The following is a 24301-nucleotide window of genomic DNA, read 5'->3' on the forward strand; positions in this document are numbered from 1 at the left end:
TCAGCATCTTATTTTATATTTCACCCACATCTCCAGACAAAAATCTGTTTCCGGAAAGCAGAATCTGCTTTGTACATCTGCCTTTCATATGCCTAACACAGAACCTGGTACACCTAAGTGGAAAATAAATTTCTGCTCAAAGCGAGTTTTGTGTGCCTAAATGCATGAGGGGGTGGATGGAGATGGGGAAAATGGATCAACAGATAAAGATGAGGACAGACAGAGGGGTCAAGGAAGATCTGAAGAAAGGGAAAGACCAGAGGAAGAGAAGACAGACTGGAGAAAGGGGGAAAGAAGAGACAGAAGGGGACTGATGGATGGAGTGATGGCACATGGCCATGGATGGAGGGAGACAGAGGTGTGTGGGCTGGTTGGATAGGTACTTGTGGGATTGTGAGGTTGAGGGAAGGCAGAAAGGAGGGAGCAGGGGAAGGAACACGAATGGGAGATGCAGGAGGATTATGGATCCAAGGAAAGGCATGAGGGATGGCCAGAGGACTGACAGAGCGAACAGACTTGGCTCTAGGCCTAAGTAATATTTACATGGCCACTGATACCTCAAATCTCTTAATCTGCACTTTCTGGAACTCCGTCTTGTTCTCCAGGTCACAGATGACTGCCTCCTGCCTGCTGACAATGGCTCGATCCACGGTGGACTGCTCCAGGTACTCGATCCGCATCTGAGCCACCTGCAGCTGGAGGTGAACCCGAGAGGTCCGTTGGCCACCTGCTGGCCCCAAGTCCACCCAGCATCAAGATATAGGTGGGACTTGGCCCCAGGCCCATTCACACTGCCTCCTTCTTCGTTCACGTTCAAGGCACAAACACAGACGGTTGGTACCCTCACACCAGACCCTGCCCTCATGTCCCAGAGGCTGGGGGTGATGTTTCTGTGTCTTCAGCCTCTGATATAAGACCTTCCATCAGGTGCTTGCTCACCCTCCTCTCCCTGCTGTGCTAAGAGAGCAAAGCCCGTGTGTGAGCAGCAAGCTTGGGCATTCCAGGTCGGCACCAAGAGTGGGCTTGGGAGCCAAGCACGTATATCAGAGTCCAAAGTCAGGCTCTGCCATTTTCCAGCAGGAGGCACCTGGGCAGGCCAGTTCCCCTCCTCGAGCTCATTCTTTCATTTCTGTGTGTGTGGGAGGATTGAAGGCAATTAGTACCTGGTATATCATAAGTACCCAGCAGAGGCCTTGTGCTATTATTGTGGTGTTACTGTTGGTGTTACTCATGCCCATGGACATTTGCTCCCGGCCCCGTCACTTCGACAGAACCTCTTAGCAGGCACATGCAATAGTTCTAGAAAAGCTTTGAGAACTGCATGGATAAGAGCAGCCCACTAGCTAATGAGTGAAATTCAGGGGTATTTGAAAGAATCATGGCCTCAAAGAAGGATTTCACAAAGGATGAGGATCCTGTCTCATCCAGACCATCACTTTCTCCTTGGAAACGTTTCTCAGAGAAAGAAAAATCTTGTATTGTATGGCTGATGAGTTTCACTACACAAGACACATCTGGAGGCTGAATTGACATGAGCAAAAGTCAGTGGGTGTGTGTGTGTGTGTGGGTGTGTGTGTGTGTGTGCATGAGAGAGAGAGAAAGAGAGAGAGAGACGGCTGGGATTGTTCTCAATTCATTTGCACAACTCAAGTTGAGTGAGTGGACGGATGGATGGATGAATGAGTGACAGTTTCCAGGATCCAAACAGGGAGGTTCTCCCCCCAAGTGAATACTTTCCTTCCTCCCCACCACCAGGGCAGCTCTGAGCTCTGAGCACGTACATGTTCCTGAAGTTTGTGCTTCTCTTTCTTGGCTTCTTCCAGCTGTAGCTGCAGTTCTTGGATCTGCCCAATGTCAGTAGCAGACTAGTGAGACAATAAATAAGTAAGTAAGTAAATAAATAAATATAAATGTCACCTTGAGACTTTGCTGGGAAACTACTGCTGGAAAGCCCTTCCCCCTACACCCCATCCCCAGATGTCTAAGACTCTCAGAGCCTCCATGACAATAGTTCATTCCTAAAAAATTACTCCTCGTCTCCTCCCCACAATGTTCATCACAGTGCCTGCTGAGTCACTCCAGTTATATAAGCCCATGGCTTTGGTCAACCACCCAGCACACAGTCTATCAACACTCTTGAGAGCCCAGAAAGAAATGAGCTCGTCATGGCCCCAGGGCCAGATTCTGAGGAGAGAGGACTCCCAAATGTCGGGTGACTGGGATACTGGCCTTGGCCTCTCTGCACCTCAGTATCCCCCATCTGTAAAATGGGCTGATAGGCTTTGCTTAGCTCCTCTACCTAAGGTTTGGTCAGAGATTAAATGAGGCAATGGAGACTATAAAGGTGCTCAAAAAGAAGTAGAACCAAACTGTTAAGCGTGATGATCTCCTAGGAGAGGGATTCCAGGGGGCAGGAGGGCTTTCTATTTTCCACATGTCTTTATTGTTTAAATTGCTTATAACATACATATGAACATACTGCTTTGAGTAATGGATCAAACAAACAAATTTCTCTTTGACCCAAAATAATTGTGAGTCACAAGGGCAGAAGATGGCATAGGCTATTTCTGTGATGGCTGTTCTGATGTTGAAGATATAATTGGCTATTTTTGTTATCATTATTCCTCATTTAGTAGAAATTCCCAAAGATTCCATCTGGGGAGGATGCATTTGAAGTCTGGCAGGCACTGTACCATGGATCCCCTCTGGGGCACAACGTGGGAAAGACACTCATTACTCCTGGAGGGAGTTGCTCTCTCTTCTTATGCAGATCAGAAAGCTGCCAGGGATCCCCATCGCTCATCTGTTGGCTCTATCTCAAAGCCTCTGCTGCACCCCAGCCTGCCACCGTGCCTCCCGATGTGTCCTGGGTCCCCGTCTACCCATGTCCACTCCATGTCCCCGGTACAAGCCGACCACAGTTTTCATTCATCCACCAGCTGTTTACCAGGTGCCCTACTCCACGGCAGCCACCTTTCTAGGCTCTGGGATACAGAGCTGGACAAGACAGGAGAATCTGGGGGTGGCATCCTGGCTGACCCTTTCTCTCCTGCTCTTGCCCCTGAAAAATTTGCCAATGATTCTCATCACACATAAAATAAAATCCAAACTCATCTCAGCCTATGAGCCCCTGTTCTGGCCCTGCTCTGCTGGCCTCATTGAGCTCATCTTGTGCCACACTCTTCTTGCTGGCCTCCTTCCAGCCTCTCAAATGCACCATCTTTGGCCCTTTGCACACGCTGTTCCTTCTGCCTAGAACATTTTCCACACAACCCTTACTATTCCACCCAACCCAATTAACTCCTGTTCCTCATCCTGATCTCCATCCAAGAGCCACTTCCTTCGGGAGGCCCTCCCTGACCTCCAGCCTCAGTCAAGATCCACAGAAACATGTTCATTTCCTTTCTGGACTCTAAGCTCACTACAAGCACCTCCTGTGTTCTGGGCGATTATGTGAGAAGGCCTGTCCAGCCCATGAAATTACAGGCAAACACAGGGATGGATGTGCTTCTCTCAATATGGTATCCTTGGCATTTCACACAGTACCTCACACATGGTGGGGGCACAGTAAATATTAAGTAAATGAATGGATATATAAACAGATGTATGGAGAGGTAGATGGATAGAGGGATTGGTGGATGAATGGTCGGATGGATGGATGGATGGATGGATGGATGGATGGATGGATAGGTGAGTGGCTGAATGGGTAGGTGGGTGGATGGGTAGAAGGATAGGTGGAAGGGTGGGTGGGTGGGTGGGTGGACAAAAATGGGGATAGGTGAGTGGGGTAGACCGATGAGCAGATGAATGGTGGATGGATGAATATTTTGATGGGTAAGTAGAAGGGTGTGGGGGTGGGTGGGTGGATGTGTGGACAGATGTAAAAATAAATCAAATTTTTCTCGGTGGAGATGTCTTCCAGGCATGCACACTCATCTGAAGGTGACGCCCTCCTCCATTAGGACCACATGAAATGTCACAGTTCCTATTTATCATTGTGGCATTTAATTCCTCTAAGGTCCTAAGACCAGAGAGGGGCCCAGTCACATCCCCTTCTCAACATCCCCCACCTGCCTGGCCCAAGGCCACCAAGCCGTCTTCCACTTCCCACTGTTACCTGAGCAATGAGGTCCTTGTGCTTCTGCATGAGGTCATTCAGGTCATCCTGGTCCTCATCGATGCGCTTCAGCAGGTCTGCTCTTTCAAACTGCAGCCGGTACAGCTGCTCATCCACCTGGCGGGAGGCAGGACAATGTGGGGGTAAGCCAGAAGGGTGGATAGGAGCAGGACAGCAGAGGCCTCATGAAGAGCAAAGGGAGGGGGTTCCCCTGTGAGTGTGTTGGATAAGTGACCACATACCTGAAAGGATGGTCATGATGTGTGTGTGTGTGTGTGTCTGTGTGTGTGTGTGTGTGTGTGTGTGTGTGTGTCGGGGCACCCATGTGGCTATGTGAATGCAGTGTGTGTGTATGTGAATGGATATATGTCTGTATAAGCCCCCGTGGCCTTACATTTTATGTTCATTTTATTTTTTTTAAGATTTTATTTATTCATGAAAGACACAGAGAGAGAGGCAGAGACATAGGCAGAGGGAGAAGCAGGCTCCCTGCGGGAAACCCGATGCAGGACTCAATCCCGGGGTCCCGGGACCACCACCTGAACCAAATGCAGATGCTCAACCATTAAGCCACCCAAATGCCTCTTTATGTTCATTTTAAATGTACCTAGGACACACACATGAGTACAAATCCCTAGAATCTCCCTCAGAACTGGGTCTTTGCTCTGTTCGGGGATATACCCCCAGTACTAGGCCTGCATACAGCAGGTGCTCAGTAAACAGGTATTGGGTGGGTAGATAAAACTGGATGCATGTTTTACCTATGAGGGCATTTGTGTGTCTGATGGTTTTGTGGGTGAGTGTGCACTTTCGTGTGTGTGTGTGTAAATGTTTGTGGGCAAGTTCTCCTTAATCTGGTGCCCATAAAATCTGGAATAAAAGGTCCAAGAGGGATCTTGAGACAAACTTTTGTCTATAAATCTGTGGCTATACCTAAACTTTAGGATTTTGCATGCCGAGTAAAAATTGAAGTCAACCCTGTATACAAACAGATGACTTAGAAACGCACACCCAATATTCACCAGTTGTATTAGATTCATGCTATATGTTCATTTCCCCCCATTCGGTGGCAAGCACATAGTAGGTTCGTAATAGATGGTTGGGTTCCTTATAGGAGTGAGCCTAAGTGGGCCCACAAGGTACACCTTTGTCTCCATCATAAGATTGGACATACACTAACCCAGTTATAATGACCAAGTCCTCTGTAATGGTGGTGAGCACACAGTAGAACCACAGCAGGTGCCTGGGGACCCCTTTCAGTTGTGAACATACCATGGACACACTGTAGATATTTTTGTTCCCACTTAGGGTACTGGGCAAACATTAGGCTCATACTGAATGCATCCCTATAGTGCTGAGCACACATTAGGTCTACAACAGGTTCCCTTGTCTACCTTTGCAGAGATGAGCACACAGCTGACCCTTATAGATGCCCTTATACCTTTATAATGCTCAGCTCACAGTAGGATGTTTTTACTCTCAGAGGGTTGACCCAGTAAGAACCCAATGAGTGCCTCTTGTCCCTCTTATAGTGCTGAGCACTTGGTGCGCCCACACTAGCCCCCAGAGCCCTGAGCTGGCCTGGGTCCCCACAGCTTCCAAGACAGGACAGGTACCAGGCTCTTATTCCGGGTCATGTTCTCCAGCTCGCTATGCATGCTCTCCAGGTCTGCTGCCAGTGCCTTCTGGGTCTTCAGAGCATCCTCACACTTGGCTTCACTCTGCTCCAGCTGCACCAGGCAGGAGGATGGGAAGAGGAGAGAAGAGGAGGGGAGGGGAGGGGAGGAGGGAAGAGGGAGAGGGAAGGGAAGGGAAGGAGGAGGGAAGGGGGAGAAGAGAAGGGAAGGGGAGGGAAGGGGGAGGGAAGCGCAGGGGAGGGAAGGGGAGGGAAGCCAAGAAGGGAAGGGAGGAAGGGGAGAAGAGAAGGGAAGGGAAGGGGAGGGAAGGGAAGGGAAGGGAAGGGAAGGGAAGGGAAGGGAAAGGGAAGGGGAAGGGAAGGGAAGGGAAGGGGAGAAGGAATGGAAGGAAAGAGAAGGGGAGAAGAGAAGGGGAGGGAAGGGAGGGAAGGGAGGGAAGGGAAGGGAAGGGAAGGGAAGGGAAGGGAAAGGAAAGGGAAGGAAAGGGAAGGAAAGGGAAGGAAAGGGAAGGAAAGGGAAGGAAAAGGGAGAAGGGGAGGGAAGGGAAGGGAAAGGAAGGGAAGGGAAGGGGAGGGAGGGGAAGGGAAAGGAAGGGGAGGGAAGAAGAGAAGAGCAGAGCCTCGTGATGCCACCTCCTTGATGTGCTTCCCCTCCGGCCCAGCCCTTCCCTGGTGGCAGAATAATTTACAGACGATCTTCATGCCTTCAAAACCATCCATCAGCCCACAAGGAGGGGAAGGGAATGTGTTTGCATCTGAGGTGGCCAGGGTCTGAGCTACTCAAAATTGAACAGGCACTGTCCCATGAAATACGGATAGTCCGTGTCAGTGCCAGGAACTCGTCCCCAGCTATGTTCAGCAGATATTTGCTGACACCCACTCAGAGCATGCAGGGAACCATCAACCTGGCCCCTGCCCCATGATGCTGGGGGGTGGGGTGGGGGTGGAGGAGGGTAGACAGGCAGGGACAGCCTCCCTGAGGAGCACAGGAAGGCGTGGAGATACTGGGAATATAGGATGAGGGCAGGGAAGGCTTCCTGGAGGAGGTGCTCAAAAGTCAGTGGGAACTTGCCAAGTAAACATTTCTTTATTTGTTATTTATTTTTTTAAAGATTATATTTATTTATTTGAGAAATAGCAGAGGACAGCATGAGCTGGGGGAGGAGCAGGGGGAGAGAGAAGGACACTCAAACTCCTGCTGAGTGGGATTGATCTCAGGACCCTGAGATCATGATCTGAGCCAAAGCCAGATGCTTAATGGACTGAGCCACCCGGACGCTCCCAAGGAGACATTGCTTAAAATGAGGTTTCAGACTTGTAAACTCCCTTGATGTAAAATATTTGCCATGTGAGCATTTTCCTGGGTTCTTAAAGACTAAGAGCCACTGACCTGAACAAAGTTTCTCTTTGTCACTCTTTTTTAAATTTTTTTTAATTTTTTTAATTTATTTATGATAGTCACAGAGAGAGAGAGAGAGAGAGAGAGAGAGAGAGGCAGAGACATAGGCAGAGGGAGAAGCAGGCTCCATGCACCGGGAGCCCGATGTGGGATTTGATCCCGGGTCTCCAGGATCGCGCCCTGGGCCAAAGGCAGGCACTAAACCGCTGCACCACCCAGGGATCCCAAGTCACTCTTCTTTCTCATTCATTCACCCACCTGCACACGTCTTAGCAACGGGGGGCTATCAAGTAGGTACAAGGACCTACATGGACCCAGAAAACAGACATTCCCTGCTGAGGAAAACCGGGGCACAAACCCTAAGTCTATTCTGCAACTGGCAGTTTCCCCTTGATTTCCAAATCTTAGAATCTCTGAGCAGAAAACAGTCTCAGAAATTGCCTAAGGAAAATGCTCGGAGCTCAGAGAGGGACAGTGGAAGTCACACAGCTGCAAGGAGTGAAGACAGCCGCTTGTATTGTCCATGCTAGCAGACTTTTTCACTGCCAGGCCACTGTCCCTCCAAAATAGTTAATAATATTAAAATTGGTGCTCAAATACAGAAAAAAAATTTCTGCACACAATTTCTGGTCCCTGAGGCCACCAAGTTAGTGAGGGGGCCCCATTGATCTATAAAAGGACAACAATTGAGCCAAGGTGGATGCCGCCCCAGGCAACTGGCCAAGGTGGGGACACTCTGTGGGCAGAGCCCACTTTGGGATCATTTTTATCTCCTTCCAAACTGGGCAGAGAATGTCATCCTCAGAGTATCAACAGCTCAGCCCAGATGTTAGAATAATAATAACAATAACAATAACAATAACAACAACAACAGAGAGTGGGGAGAATGGAGGTCACCACCGACTCCAGGATCTCCGGTCAAGTGCCATGGGGAATGTTCTGCTGCCATTTTGTCCTGTAATCCGTCGTCTTCCATCAGTGAGGTGCATACCACTGAAATCCCATTATACAGATGGGGAAATTGAGGCCCTAACCTCCTCCCACAGCTTTCTCACACTGGGGCCTGGAGTTAGCCCCACCTCCCTTGCCAGCAGCCACAGCCACAACCCCCTGCCACCCACCCCTGCCGATTTTCCAAGACCCAAGAACAATGTATTCCTGCTGGGGGTTTGGCACAGGGTGGCCCATTTCCCTCTCTGTGGGGGCTGAGATACACAGAGAGTGACATGGAGCAAGGAGAGGTATTGGCATCGATAGAGCATCCCGAAAAGGGCAAATGAGACATCAGGCACAGTCTTGTCTTCCCATGGGCGACTGCAAGGCAGGGAGGTAGCAAAGAGGGCTGTCTGTGGGCAGGCTGGCAGGGCAAAGCCAGCTCTCAGTTCCCACAGAAGCCAGAGGCCTCACTAAGGAGGGGCATTGAAGCTAAGACCTGAAAGATGCAAGAAGACAGCCGTGCACAGATTGAGGGGGAAGAAAGAGTCCCCTGAGTGGAGGCAGTAGCTGGTGCAAAGGTCCTGAGACAGGACAAGAACACGAGTGAAAGTCATGCTGAGGCAGCCACTGTGACTGAACAGCTAGCTCTACAGGGAAGGGGAGGGGAGAGGATGCTGAAGAAGTGGGTGGGTTGGGGAGCACGTTAGTGGGGCTAGTGAGCCAAATGCAAAGTGCTGGTTCATTTTCAATCTGCAGGGAAACCACTAAGGAGGAAGAGGAGGAGGAGGAGGAGGCAGGTAGCATGATCTACCCCCTGGCTGCTTTGGGGAGGATAGGCTTTGGTGGACAGGGCTGGAAACAGGGCAGCCAGTGAGGACACACCATGGTGTGTGCAAAGAAGAGAAGGTCTGGGCAGGCAGGAGCAGGTGGGCCGTCAGGGGAGGTGACGTCAGTGCTCTCTGACAGTGGAAAGGAGGCATCACACAGGGCCCTGCTGCCAGGCCAAGCTGCTCGGCCTGGGGCCAAGAGACAAGCGAGAGCCACTCTTGGTGACTGAACAGCACAGCGCCAAATACGAGGACAGCACTTCCCATCTGCTGAGCTCCTCCTCGGGCTGAGGGTTTTGGCAGCATGATGCCCTGGTCCTCAGAGCCTCCCCGGAGAGAGGAGCCTCTGTTTGTGTCTCCATTTTACAGGTGAAATGATGCATTAATAAGAAATGCTCTTCTTTTCCCCAAGCTGAGCAAGCAGAGAGGGGGACAATTTGTCCCCGGGCAGAGACGGACATGGCTATCGATGTGATTCTTACCTCCTTCTGGGTTAGGGATAGGATTATCTTGGCCCTGATGATTTGGGCATTAACGGTTGCACCTGCTACTGTTGTTTGGGGACTATTTCCAGGGCACTGTGCTTTCTCCGTCTTGCTTCATAAAAGCCCCACAAGACCTCTTGGGAGCAAGGCACCACCGTTAGGACCAGTTGATATATGAGGACACTGGGGCTGGCAAAGGGGAAAGGACTTGCCCACGGTCATACAGCCAGTCAGTGGAGAAGCCTGGCTGGTCCAACTCCAGAGTCCAACCTCTTAACTGCTGGTCTCCACTGTCCCTCATGGAAAACCACCCTCTGGAAGGTCTGGACCACATGGGGAGGATGGGTTGAAATAAAAAAGAAAGCCCTGTTGCAGAGTGAATGGTTAGCTCAGCAGCAGTGCCATGAGGTGCTGGAGGCCAGGTCTGGGGGCTCTAGAATATGGGCAATCAGAGACAATGGACAGAACTCGGAAGTTGAATCAATGTGATGGCACCAAGGAAACACACATCATCCCCGGAGCCTCTTGGAGATAAACAAGTTCATCCCCGAGGGACGAGAGAAGAAACCAAAGCTTACTCGCACTTGCTAAGTGCCAAGTCCCACCAGTGTGGGGGCCAGAGCTTGGGCACAGAACCAGAGCTGGGGGATCAGCCTCTCTCAGCTGGTCACTTAACCTCGTGTCTCAGTATCCTCGCCTGTAAAATGGGGAGAGTCACACCATAGGGTCTATGTGATCCCTCGTAGTGAGTGAGTGAAATCAGGGCAGCACCTGCTACTGAGAAAACCCTAGAAAAGTAATGGTGGTTGTTACTGCTATTTGTCCCTTTACTTCCCTGATCAGCCTAAGAAATAGGGGATTTCAACCCCACTTTAGGGGTGAGGAGAATGAAAGAAATGGCAGCTGAATGAGCCGTCAAGTTCCCCTCACTGGGATGAGGCAGGGCCTGGGCTCCCACCATCTCAGGAACAGTATCAGGCTTCCTGGCAGACTGGGTGGGAGGAGAGAGGGTACCAACCCTGGAGGCGCCCAAGCCAGTAGGATCAGGATGAGCAAGACCAAAAACAGCCTCCCTCACCCAGCCCGAGTTCTCTGCTGGGCAGGCTCCAGGCTGCTGCTGACAAGCCATCTAAATGCTGAGCTTTAAAAATTTCAATTTATTATACTTTAGGGAGCGGGAAGAAATACAGGGCCATCTCAGGCTGATTTTCCATTATGGATGACCCGCTGTAAGAATAACTCACTGCATGTTATTTCCATATGGGGGCCGTTTGAGTGACATTTTTATGAAGTCGAGTGGCAAGTCATGCTGGGGCTGGGATCAGACCCTTCAAGGCAGTGACACTGCCCACTGCCTCTTTGCAAACGCCTTCCCTTCCCGGGAGGTGCTCCAGGAGGGGCAGTCAAGAGAGCGGAAAGGAACTGGGCCACTGGGCAGGACTCCCTTTGGGAAGGGTTATTAGGGTCCACCCTCCGGTCCTCGTGGCCAGTGTGGCAAAGAGGATCCCAGGGGGAGCAGATCTCACATCTTTTGGCTCGAAGTTCACCATCCACCTGCACAGATGAGCCCTTGAGGGTTCCCTGTCAGACCTCCAAGATACAAGTGGGGGAGTGTTAGGAGAATGAAGTCCCTGGTGATTTCCATCCATTTCCAGACCTGGCATGGTGCTGAAGATAGAGAAGTCAAGTGACTTCCTGAAGGTCTCACACGTACAAGGGTGGCAGGCCTGGGATATGACTCCAACTCTAAGCCATTACACTGCATTCCCTCTATAACAGTAGCACTCACGACAGATGCTTAATGGGGAAATTTTGTGATGTGTCTGCACAACATCCACTCTCCCTTCTTTGGATAGGAGCACCCCATCTTCTCTGCAAAAAAAAAGTGCATCCTCCAAATGTCCATGTGCTTCTGATGGAGCTGACCCCCTCCCCAGAGCTATCAAGTTCTAAGAAGGGCATGCGACTCAGCCTAGCCAATCAGAGCATCACTTCCTGTTGGCCAGAGGGCTTAGTTGTGGGATAATAGCAGGGCTGACACCAGGATTTTTGCTGGGACTGTGGAAGCGAAGATCTTTTTTTGTGATGCAGAATGTAAGCTTGGAGTGTTTGGTGGCCCTCTTCCTAGCAAGAAAGAAAAGACTGCCTAGAATAGAAGGTGACATTGAAGGTGCAAAGGCAAGAAACACATTCTTGATGATGTGGTTGGAGCACCTAGATCCAGGCAAGCCTGAAGGCAGCTTTCGCCTTAGAACTTTTCAGATATTTTGGCCAATAACTTCACTTGTCCTGCTTGAGCCAATTGGAGTTGTGTGGCTGGGCACCAGATACAGATGAGTGAACAGGTTAGAGGAGATAGTACGTGCACAGTGTCAGCCACAGAGTAAACCGTGAAACCACTGGTGATAGTGTTCATTGATCCTATCCTGCCAAAAATATTGGATCAAAGTAGCTCTGTCCAAAACCCTGTGATAGAATAGTGATCATTCATTCTTTATCTATGCTGTGTATGGATCCCTCCCTATAAGGGGATAAGTATTGCCCCTTCCAGATTGCTCAGTGGGGAAATGAGGAGGGAATGCGAGTTCTCCCACATTGACTATATGAGGCACCATTGGGGCTACTTGGTGTTCATTATCACTATGGCCCACAGCAGCCCTGCACAGTGGGAATCGGCCCACACCCTGTTACAAAGGAGGAAAGTGTACCCCCAGCAGGGGAAGGGACTTGCTCAGGGTCAGATTCAAGTCAATGGGACTCTGAGCCTAAGCTCTCCCTGGGCCACCACACAGCCTACTCTGCACACAAGTCTTTCCCTCCTGTTGAGTTCATCCTCTGCGTTCTCTCTGCAACATCCCCCCCCCCTTCGTTCCCCAGGAGGGCAATTGAGATTCCCATCACATATACATCAACTACAACCCGATGAATAGCATTACTTTCCTATGCAAAGCCATCTGCCTGCTTTAAATACCTGGCGAAAATGTTTGCTTTGGACTTATTAAGCTACTAGATGAGTGGGCTAGGCATATGGAATGAGGCAGGGAGAGGAGGAAATGCTGATATTTCAGTGGAGCGGTTAGAACCTGGATTTCTGGGTCCGGCTGAACAACCCGGAGGATTTAAGGATCCTGTATCGCAAATGCCACGGGGAAGCGTTCTAAGAAACGGTGTCATTGGTGGGCTAATCTCAACACATTCCAGGCCTTGACATCCTATCAGAGCACTCAGAAGAATTAACCTTCAGTAGGAAGGCTTTCCCTGAAGGGAATTACCAGCATCTCAAACTACAGACAGCCTTGATATCGAACAAATTTATTAAATGCAAACATATTAAAAATGTCAGGCCAGGTCCACCAATGGTCTATCTGGCTCAGAAATCTGATGACAGTGGCCCCAAGGGGAAATTTCCTAAGACCATCTGGCAGTTACTCTCTGTGTCCTTGATCAAACCATTTGAGCATATATTAGACAGTCCATCATATTCCTTACATTGTGCTAGAGGATCATTATTTATTGATGCATTGAAATGCTTTCTGAGTATTTACCATTTCCATCTTCTTCAGAGTAAAAATAATCATTATTAGTAGTGGCATTTTCATAACTACTCTCTGAATGCTTACCACGAATTTGTTATTTGCAAAATGTAACAACTCTGTGCAGTAGGTACTTTCATCACCATTTTATAGATGAAGAAATTGAGGCTCAGAGAGGTTAGTTAACTTGTCAAGATCACATAGCTTCTAAGGGGTGAATGGGGCTAGGACCTGGACTGAATTTTAAGCCCACAGCTTTCTCTTGTAAGAGCCCTGTGGCTTGTGCCTCCCAGCTGCTGGGTATAAAACAAAACAAAACAAAACAAAAAAGACCTTCTTTTACTTGTTTTAAGTCTATTTCTTTGAGGGTTTAAGGGTCCTTCTTCAGTGACAGAGGACAACTACATTTCGTAATGCACCTAATTGTCAAATTGCTAGACTGTACACCTGAAACTATTATATGGATGTATATACTAACATAATATACTAATATTGTATGTCCACTATACTTCAATAAAAATAATATATTTTTAAAAAGAGTCCTTCCTAATTTTGTGTCATAGGCTCTCAGGACTGCTCAGGTACTACATGATTGAATAGGCTTCAAGACTTTCCTTCCTGACTTCACCTCTGATGGCAGTGGATTTGGAATATACTGGTGTTCTCCAAAGAGAGAAAGAAAAAGAAAAAGAAAAAAAAGAAAAAGAAAAAGAAACCTTGGACAGGCAGGATAAAATACACATAAAACACCCTCTCTGCTTCTGTCCTATCACACCCCCATTTATATCATATTTCCAACACCCCACTGCTCCAGCACCCCATTGCTCCCCTAAATAGTGCAGTATCTGAGTGCTTCCCTGTCTGTCTTCTCACTAGACAGTGGGCGCCTAGAGGCCACCTGAGTCTTGCTGTCCTCTGGGTCCCCACATGGTAGGGGCCCCACACACACACTCACGGAAGGAGCCAGGGGAAGGAGTCAGTTCAGTGCATTCCTAACCTGTCCTGGGCAGCAGGGTCACCTGAGTCTGTAGCCCATACTGCCTGAGCTAGCCCCGAACACCCCCTTGGGAAGCCATCCCAAGCTCCTCCTGAGCACGGGTCTCTGACCCAGACACTGGCCAATGTCCACACAGCCAGTTCCCCAGGAGCAGGCCGTGTGGACAAGACCCTCTCCTGCAGGAGGAAATGACCTGGCTAGGGAGAGTGACCACAGGCTTGTTCAGCAAACCTGGATCTCAAGTCCAGCCTGAGCCCCCAGTAGGGAGGTAAGCTTCCTGCTGTCCTGTGCCACCATACTCACTGGAATATGTGGCTAACCAGAACACTCCCTGCCTGGCCAAGTGATATTAAATTTGGATTCCAAGGTATCTGATGAAGACTGACCAGTTGAGTTGTTCATAAAATGGCACAGTCAGAATATTGCAATGTATACACAAGACTATCTCCAAAGCAGTAGAAAGTATTTGCAAGGTACATAACTAGCAAAGAGCTTACATCCAGAATATCCTACAAATCACCTAAGAAAAATAGCCAACGGTTTGAAAATGAACATACGGCTTCAATGGGCAGAAGTAGCTAACCAAATGGTCCATCTATTTTTTTTAAGGATTTTATTTATTCATGAGAGACACAGAGAGAGAGAGAGGCAGAGACATCAGCAGAGGGAGAAGCAGGATCCCCACAGGGAAGGAGCCTGATGCGGGACTCTATCCCAGGACCCTAGAATCATGACTCAAGCTAAAGGCAGATGCTCAACCACTAAGCCACCCAGGTGCCCTGGCCCATCTACTTTCAAAAGGTGACTTGATTCATTCCTAGTCAGGGAAATGCAAAACGGGACCACAAGACACCTTCCCCCTCAGGATGGCTAAGATGTGAATAACTAACAAAACCAGGTGCTGAGCAGGATGGGAGCCTGGAGTAAACCATGTTTACAAGATACTTGACAGAACCATTTGGCTACATCTACCACAGTTAAGGAAACAGGTGTACTGTGATCCAGAAGTACTACACTTCTAGGTCTACACCCAACAGAGATGCACACACTGCACCTCCTTCCCAGATAAAATAACATGGGAACAAACGTACCCAGTCGCTGTGTACCTAACCACCAAAATCTAGATGCAACCTATGTGTCTACCAACAGCAAAATGGCTAGCTCATGATATAGTCTCAGAAATAGCAAGGAGCGCCTTTTGATGGGGTCATTAAGCCCCTGCCCTACGACCCAGCAATTGCACTGCTGGGGATTTACCCCAAAGATACAGATGCAATGAAACGCCAGGACACCTGCACCCCGATGTTTATAGCAGCCATGTCCACAATAGCCAAACTGTGGAAGGAGCCTCGGTGTCCATCCACAGATGAATGGATAAAGAAGCTGTGGTCTATGTATACAATGGAATATTACTCAGCCATTAGAAACGACAAATACCCACCATTTGCTTCAACGTGGATGGAACTGGAGGGTATTATGCTGAGTGAAGTAAGTCAATCGGAGAAGGACAAACAGTGTATGTTCTCTCTCATTTGGGGAATATGAATAATAGTGAAGGGGAATATAAGGGAAGGGAGAAGAAATGTGTGGGAGATATCAGAAAGGGACACAGAACATAAAGACTTCTAACTCTGGGAAATGAACTAGGGGTGGTGGAAGGGGAGGAGGGCGGGGGGTGGGGGTGAATGGGTGACGGGCACGGAGGGGGACACTTGACGGGATGAGCACTGGGTGTTATTCTGTATGTTGGTAAATTGAACACCAATAAAAATTAATTTATAAAAAATAAAAAAATAAAAAAATAAAAAAAATAAAATCTTAAAAAAAAAAAAAAAGAAATAGCAAGGAGAATGAACCAACTACTACATACGATAATATCAGTAAGTCTTGTCTGCATACATGGAGAGAAAAAAAAAAAGCAAGACTCAGGCCAGAACACGTAGATGGTAAGAATTCATTCAAGGAGCAACATGAGCAGATAATTGAGAAAAGGTGCTCAAGCTAACATCTGGTTCATCACCTTCTCCCCTAAACCTGTGACAGGCACCTGCCTTGATCTTCCACACAATTACTCCACGCTGGCAATGTTGGCCCTACTACAGGAAGCTCCCCTCACCCCATTTGCCCGAGACTTCCCTGGTTTGAGAATCAAAGATCCCTCGTCCAGAGGACACCCTCAGACCTGCCCAGAATCCAAAGGCTCTGGAATTACAGAGATGGAGACTCAAATTCCGGTTCCTCCAAATGGAAGAGCAAACACAACTGGCCTGAACCCTCCCCAAACGCCAGCATCATAAAACACAGAGGAAAGACAGACTGAGGATCTTTGGCATCATGAAAACTGAACGCAAGCACTTTTGCATTCTGGGTTGGATCCTTCCTGAATATGGAGAAAAATCTCTATGAAGAACGTTAACGGGGTGATAGGCAAAATCTGTGTCGTGGGAAGATAAGATCGAGGGTTGGCAAACTTTTTCTTCAAGGATCAGAGAGTAAATATGTTTGGCTTTGCAGGCCAGGGGAAAAAACGGAAGGAGATACATATAGGTAGGTACTGTACTTACCTAACCACATTAAAATGTAGCCTCTTGGGGTGCCTGGGTGGCTCAGTCAATTAAGTATTTGCCTTGGGTTCAGGTTGTGGCTTTGGGGTCCCAGGGATGGAGCCCTGCCATCTGCCTTCCTGCTCAGCGGGAGGTCTGCTTCTCCCTCTGCCCCTCCCCCCTGGCTCATGCTCTCTCTTGAATAAATAAATAAAATCTTTAAGAAAGATAAGACGTAGCCATTTAAAAACATGAAAACCATGCTTAGCTCTCAGGCTGTGATAAAAAAAACAAAAACAGACCACACAACAAGAAACAGGCAATTGGATTTGAGCCGGACTTGGCCCGTGGGCCATAGTTCATTGACCCCCAGATCAGAAAACAACATATTATCAATGTGAAGTTTCCCTCCTTTGATTAGAACAAAAGGTCATGTTTGTGACTCTTTTCCCGATAATTTGGGAAACAGTAATCTGCAGAGAGAATGATAAAGCAAAAGTAGTAAAAATGTTACAAATTGATGAATCCAAGGGAAGGATAAACAGGGACCATCTCTGCTATTCTTGCCACTTTGGGATTCTTTAAAAATATGTTATTTAAAAAAAATACAGTTCCTCCCGAATTCTGTACTTTGGACAAGTGTCCTAATGCTGAGCTTCCTCCAGCTTAAAAGGAGCATAATACAGGGACGCCTGGGTGGCTCAGTGGTTGAGCATCTGCCTTTGGCTCAGGTTGTGATCCCGGGCTCCTGGGATCGAGTCCGACATCAGGTCCCTGCAGGGAGCCTGCTTCTCCCTCTGTCTGTGTCTCTGCCTCTCTCTGTGTCTCTCATGGACAAATAAAAAAAAATAAATAAAATCTTAAAAAAAAAAGGGGGGAGCATAATACTGGCTGCTTTCCAGGGAGAGTCAGGGCCCATTCCGCGAGTCCGTACTCATCCGCAGAACACCTGCTGCCTGCAGATCCACCTCTACACTCTGGCCCCAAACAGAAACGGGCGTGCTCACATGGTGTTCACTGCATTCACATGGGTTCAGGGGCTCAGATTAAGTCACGGCATCTAAGTGCCTGGCCCCATGCCTGGTGGCCACTTGCCATCAACATAATCATTGTTAAGATGGCTATGATTACCCTGATGGCTGGCTGGCTGTTCTGGGGGCCCAGCCCTCCACAGTGCTCGAGGGTGACAGGTCCTTTTGGGGAGATGTATAGATATCACTCTCTGCCTATGATGAAACCAGCCTTCCCCCACTTCATTTATAACAGCATCAAAAGTGTCAATATTTGTGGGGTGAACAGGCCTGTGATAACCATGTTCTCACCCAATTACAACTCGGTTTTTATCTCCTCTGACAGGAGGTTATGTTAATATTGAATCAATTCACTCCAACATCATATTTAAAGAGGAAAAAAAAAAGTCTTTTCAAATAAAATATTCAGGCCACCTGTCCTGTGGTTCCTGGCCGAGGAGAAGCATTCCAAAGGTGCTCACTCACGCAAAAGACTCCCATCAGAGTCATCTTCCCAGGGCGTATTATTATTTTCAATGTCTCATGGAAGCATGGGTGACACGTGGTGACAAACGTCCTGACTAAAGGCACTGGGGAGGAGTCAATGGCTCTCAAGTCTTGGGCACACTGGTGGGGGGGGGCTCAGGCTGTTGCCCAACCCTGGCTGGGAGTTCATCATGTGGAAGATACCCCAGGCCCAGTGGGCCCTCCTGAAGGAACATTGAAATTGAGCCCGATCCCACCCCCTTTCCTCGCATGGAAAGGCCCTACAGGGGTATTTGGGAGCTTTCCAAAGGGACTCGAGGGCCCAGAGGTGGCAGAGAGCCAAGAGGAGACACATTCATGGTCTTGGGGTAGCACATACTAAACTCCCAGGAGTTGAAGGCTGTGGGTTCAACTCTCACCTTCATCTCTTCATACCTCCATGACTTTGGAACAGTCTCCTGGTATTTTTACTTAGGTCCCTGCCTTTAAGGTGGTGGAAGGTAAACGGGGAACACAGGCAAGCAAAGGTAGTAATTGCGAGAGACCGACGTACTCTTCTAGATGTAAACCCAGGAGACAGTGAAGGTAGAGAGGTGGGCCCTCACCCAGCCTGTGGGAGTCAGAGACGGCTCTCAGAAATGATGCCATAATCCTAGCTCAGGAGAGAACTAGATGTTCAGCAGGAGAAGAGGTTTCAGTGGGGAGAAGCAAGAAGACATAGCTTGGGCAAAGGTGGGAAGGCGGGACAGGTGTAAGGGACCCCAAGCTGTCCCTTAGCTGCCGGTCAGAAGTGTCAGGAGCACAGGAGCCAGACTGCACCCGTCAAGGTCGCGTCAAGGAACTCGCACCATACTGTATTCTGAGGGCAGTGGGAAGCCACTGAAGGCTCTTGAGCATAAAGAGCCAAGATTGCACATAAATTTTAAAATTCTCTCTCCAGGGGCACCTGGGTGGCTCAGTCCATTGGGTGTCTAACGCTTAATGTTGATTCAGATCATGATCTCATGGTTTGTGGGATCGAGCCCCACATCAGGCACCGCACTGGGTGTGGAGCCTGCTTGGGACTGTCTCTCTTTATTCCTCTGCCCACCCCCCAAATTCTCTCTCCAAAGATCAGCTGGGAGTAAGATGGTTTGGACAAGGCCAGAGACCAGAGATGTGAGAGAACCCCAAATGAGAGTTACGAGTGGTGGGTGACATGGGGGGAGGACAGGAGGGACAGACTTAAGAGCTGTTTAGGGGTACAATGATTGAGACTTGGTGACAGCTTTGTGCTCAGCAGCCCCCCGCATGATTTCAGTAAACACGAGAGCTGGTGAGGGGAACGGGGGTCTCCACCTGAAAAACGCAAAACCACATTTCCTTTGGGGAAGAAACAAAGGTCAAGGGCATGAATCCAACTAAGAAAAAACAAAACAAAAAAAGCAACCACCGCCCCAGAGAGGACATCCTCTTCGATGTTCTCGTCGGAGCCAGGTGCCAGCATCTGCTCCTCACAGATGTTATTTATACATGGCGATTATCTCAATTATATATCTTGGTTGTTGAGATTGCTTCTGTCTCCAGATTAGTTTGTTTCCAGTGGAAACATTCCATGGGAATTAATTAGTAATTGGCTCCTAAAGAACAGGTGTCAACAGGACAACCCCACACACTGCCTCGCCTACCTGTTCTACAAGGTCTTATAAAATTGTGTGCCCAGAAACCAGTCTTCATGCAGCCAGCACCTCGTCTGGGACGAGGAAGCCAGCAGGGAGCTCCTCATTTAAAAAAATCATTGTCTTATTGGTTTTTTGTTTTTGTTTTTTTGTCTTATAGTTTTTAATCTAGAGAATTCACTCGAATCCATGGTCTCGTGTTCTTCTGACCAGCCCCATAACAGGGAATATCGTGCCCCTTTTTTCGGTGAGAAAAAGGAGGCCGAAAGGCAGGGTGGTTTGCTCAAAATCACACAGCTAATTAGGTAGCAGAGGCAGGATTGGGACCCAAGAAGGTTCTACGCTCCCTCGAGGGGTCTTCCTGATTTTATTACAAGAGTCTTAACCTTCAGGTGTTACCTGAGATATAGCCAAAGCTCCCGATGGAGGGAAACTGGGTGGAATGAGCCAAATAGTGATCTTAGGGTTCTAGATGGTGGGGCAATGGGTGGAGAAGATGCCTGTCCTTAAGGCAGTTATTTAGAGATTCTGGAAGATACTCTGTCTAAGGGACCTCTCCCATGCTGCTGGTTGAGCCTGGCACACGGCACATCAGTGCTTTGGCCAGGACCTGGAGTCCTGCCATTTCTTACAAGCACTTCTGATTACGTCCATCTCCGCTCTGTAACTCTCCATGGCTCCTCATCACCAAACCAATCATGAGCCAACTCCAGTCTCAACTCCCAACATTACCCTCTCCGCTCTCATCCCCCGCCACCTACACTTGATACTCCAGCAACACCACTGTCAAGAGGAATAGTTCCCTGTCTCCACGTGCCTCCATCCCTTTATGCTCTGCTGCTCCCTCCCCTAGCCAGCAATCCATTTCCATAAAGAGACAGCTGAAGCCACCAGCCCCCCTCCCACAGCTAAGCTAAGGGCATCCTCTTTAGCTAACCCCCCACCTCCCACCCCCTGCCTGCCTACCATTCCTCCGGTAAGGAGCTTATCCCTCTGCTTGGCAAGTGGCTGCTCCTTGCTCTGCCTCTTGCAGACTGGGAGTCCCTCAAGGGAAGGGGCTGTATGGTCTTCTTCTTATCCCTGCAGCCTGGCCTCCAATCTGTCCCAGAGTGGAGACCAAGTCAGTATCTGCTGAATGCAAGTAGTTCTTTAACAGGTATATTCAAACAATTTCCTCATCTGTGCCCTGAGAGAGGAAACCTTTCTCTGGATTGTCTGGCACCATAGTTAGCGAGCTGTAAGGGCTGCAGGGTGTGTGTTCACTTTTTCTGAAGAGCCTCGCTGGCTTGACCTCATCAGCAACCCCTCCACACACTGGACCATCGAGTGAATGAAAACGTTCCACTTTGAGAAAAAGTCTTGGGGTGGTCACGTTGCATGTCCAAGGTCACAAGATTAGCAAGTGCCAGATCCAGTCCTCTTGACTCAAGTGTAATTAATTTAAAAACAGCCAAACGAAGATCTGTCACACTAATACAAATTCGCTGTCAGTTTTCTCGCCTGCAAAATGGACACCTGACCGCTGAACTTGAAAGGGAGTTTTGAGAGATAAATGAGGCCCATGACTCCCACGTGCTGGTCCTCAGACCAGCATCCGAATCCTCCAATAAGGATGGTTTAAAATGGAGGATATCAAGTGCCAACCCAGACTTCATGAAGAAAAACAAAGAAAAGATTATTGGGGGTGGGAACTGGAATCTGTGATTTTAAAATGTTGCTTAAGTAATCTGATGTACAGCAAGTTTGGGAATCCCAAGATACCAAGGAAAAGCCTGGTACATAGTAGGTGCTTGACAAATGTTAACAGGACCCATATTATACCAACCAAGTTGCAAAGAAGACTAAGCAAACAATGACACAAATAAGTGGAAAACATCCCACACCTCAATATGAGTATTAAGGGAAATAAATAAGGTTCTGAAATAGGGACTTGCAAGGGGTCTCATGTAGCTTGGGTGGTCAGGTAAATTCTCACCCTGGGAGAAGGAGAAGCAGGTGGGGACCTGAACATGTAGAACCTGGGAGGTCTGGATTTTATTTCAAGGGTCATGCAAAGCCATTGGGAGGTTTTGAGCAGAGAGTGACATAATCTGATTCACAGTTTAGAGGATTGCTCCTCTGTGCTGAGAATGGATGCAGGGGACAACGATGCCCTTAGGAGTCAATGGACCCTTCCAGTCTGGACAAAATGATATCTGGGTTAAGTGTTGATGGAGCTGGCTAGTAGGGAGGGACAAACTTGGGGCTGGTTTGAAGGTTATGGGACTTGTAGATGTTCTGGTGGCAGCAGTAATTGCAGTATTTAGCTAATCCTTAACATAACTGCAGGAGGTGGGTATTTCTGTTTGACTCATTTAACTAATAAAGAAACCATCTCTGAGAAGTCAAGTAACTTATCCAAGGGCACACAGCAATGCATGTCTGAAAGCTGTGGATGCCAACATTCTTTGCCATCACATCAGGATTAAGTTTCACGAGGAAGGGTACCTATGTAACCATTGTACACCTAGATGGAGCATATCACCTGACACACAGTAGGTGCTGCATAAATCAGGAAAGAAGGAAGGAAGGGAGGGAGGAAGGGAGGGAGGGAGGGAGGGAGGGAGGAAGGAAGGAAGGGAGAAAGGAAGGAAAGGAAGGAAGTTGCCCAGGGCCAGACCCAGCACTCCCGGCCCAGTCAACAACAAAGTTAGCTCCCTCTCTGTTCCCCCTCCCATCTGCTCGCCCTGCCTCTGTCCCTCTGAGCCTTCAGGTAAAGGACAAATACCTTTCCTGGGAGGGGAAACACAGTGATGCCCAATGTCATCACCACTCTATTTGATTAGCTCTGACACCAGCATCCGGGACACGTGTACTGGGAGCCAAAGCAACTGTAGCCTGACCCCTGGTCTACACGATCCCATCCTTATAATGATTTCCATGACAACAGCAACAGAAAGCCAAGGCTGTGAATTCCCTTTGATAGGAGCCGGATGCAGAGATGAGGAAGAAGGACTTTCAGAAGAATGAAGCTCTTTGATTCAGCTCGAGGCGCCTTCATTAAATACCACTATTTTTCAAGAACACACATTTTAACCCTGCAGAGGAAGGTTTCTCATGAATACTTAAAAAAGGAAGAAGAAGGAGGCACAAAACCATCCTGGTTCTTTTTCAAGAACAATCACCTGTAGGGAGGGGGATGCTGGGTGGCTGTGGCTTTAGGAGTATTTGTGGGGGAGGTGAAGAGCTCACGGCCCCCTGACAAAGAGGCTGCGCGAACCCAAGAGGTCTGGCCAAGTGCTCAGCTATCTCTGCCCACTTGAGGCAAGTCAAAAGGCCACCCATGTGGACAGCCAAACAGGCAGGCAAAAGAACCCCTAGATCCTACAATTAGAATCATGAGCTGGATATGAATCCCAGCCCTGCCACTCAGCTGCTGTGCTGCCTTGGGCATACCACTTTCCATTTCTCAACAGAATTTCCCCATCCGTGAGGTGGGCACAATATCACTTCCCCTGCCTCAGGGGTAGGAGAGGGTATGAGGATTGAGTGAGGTGACACATTGAAGCCCAGGTGATTCTGGTTTTCTGACCTGGCCATGGAGAGAATAGAGTGACCAACTGTCCTGGTTTGTCTGGGGCTTGCCCAGGACAGGGGACTTTCAGCCCTAAAACCAGGACAATCAAGGACAAGCCGGGATGGTTGGTCACACTAGCCAAGCATGGTTGCTAAACAAAGGAACTGCTAAAAATCCTAGAATTTTTGAGAGAGTAGAGCCCTTCCGTGTGGTCTCGTTTAACAGCATTGTGCCTGTGGGGTATTCTCTCCAAAAACCCACCAACCCAGTCCAATCATGAGAAAAGCATCGCACAAACCCAGATTGGAGGGACACTTTACAGGATACCTGGCCAAGACTCCTCAAAACTGTCAAGGTCGTGAAAAGCAAGGTAGGACTGGGAAACTGTCCCAGACCAGAGGAGACTGGGCACGCACAAAAGACAACAGAGAAACTAATGAAATCTGAATTAAGCCTAAAAATTAGTTTAGAAAAAAACCTGTGGTTGGGGGCAGGGGGAGGTTCTCCTGTAGCTAATAATCTCTACGTGAAACCTTTCATTTTACAGATGGGAAACTGATGCAGGGACAGGACGTGTAGAAGGCTCTAGATCCAGTTTCTAAGACCTGGAGCTAGACTCTGCTGCCTCTCACTGCTTGCCTGGGAACCCGCTGACCCTCATGAGCTCCAGAAGGAAGAGAGAAGAGCACTGGTTTTGGGGTCAGGGAATGTGGGTTCAAGGCCCAGCTTTGCCTTTAACTGGCTGTGTGACCTCAGGCAAATCTCTCACCCTCTCTGTACCCTGGTTTCCTCATTAGGTGAATGAGTCCATTGACATTTATTCAGTATTTATTACATGCGGTGGACTGGACAGGCAACATCAGACACAAATAAAGCATAGTCCTGCTATCAGGAAGTATATAGTTTTGCCTGAGAGTCCAAAAAATACGGATAACCCATCTGAGCTTCTGGGGATGGCAGGGCTAAGGCCATGTGATAGAAGGCCAGAGAAGGAAGAAGAAAGGAGGGCAAGAGCCTGAGATGGTGAGGTGGTGAAGGCAGCAGGAAATGCCTTCCAGCTCCCCACACCTGGCTTCAGCACAAATGGTTTACCCACAGGACGCGTGGGTGCATGCATC

General features: G+C 48.7%; 1 protein-coding gene across 1 annotated transcript in view; it reads right to left on the reverse strand.

The window, feature by feature from the left end:
• MYO18B (myosin XVIIIB) overlaps positions 1-24301 on the reverse strand; it is a 256494-nt gene that overhangs the window by 73336 nt on the left and 158857 nt on the right. The window contains 4 exon segments of the mRNA XM_055323213.1: positions 558-695; positions 1782-1865; positions 4118-4234; positions 5734-5847. Of these exon segments, the coding sequence (XP_055179188.1) occupies positions 558-695; positions 1782-1865; positions 4118-4234; positions 5734-5847 (453 nt within the window).

This window comes from Nyctereutes procyonoides, unplaced genomic scaffold, assembly GCF_905146905.1.
Source record: "Nyctereutes procyonoides isolate TBG_1078 unplaced genomic scaffold, NYPRO_anot_genome, whole genome shotgun sequence".
Classification (NCBI taxonomy): Eukaryota; Metazoa; Chordata; class Mammalia; order Carnivora; family Canidae; genus Nyctereutes; species Nyctereutes procyonoides.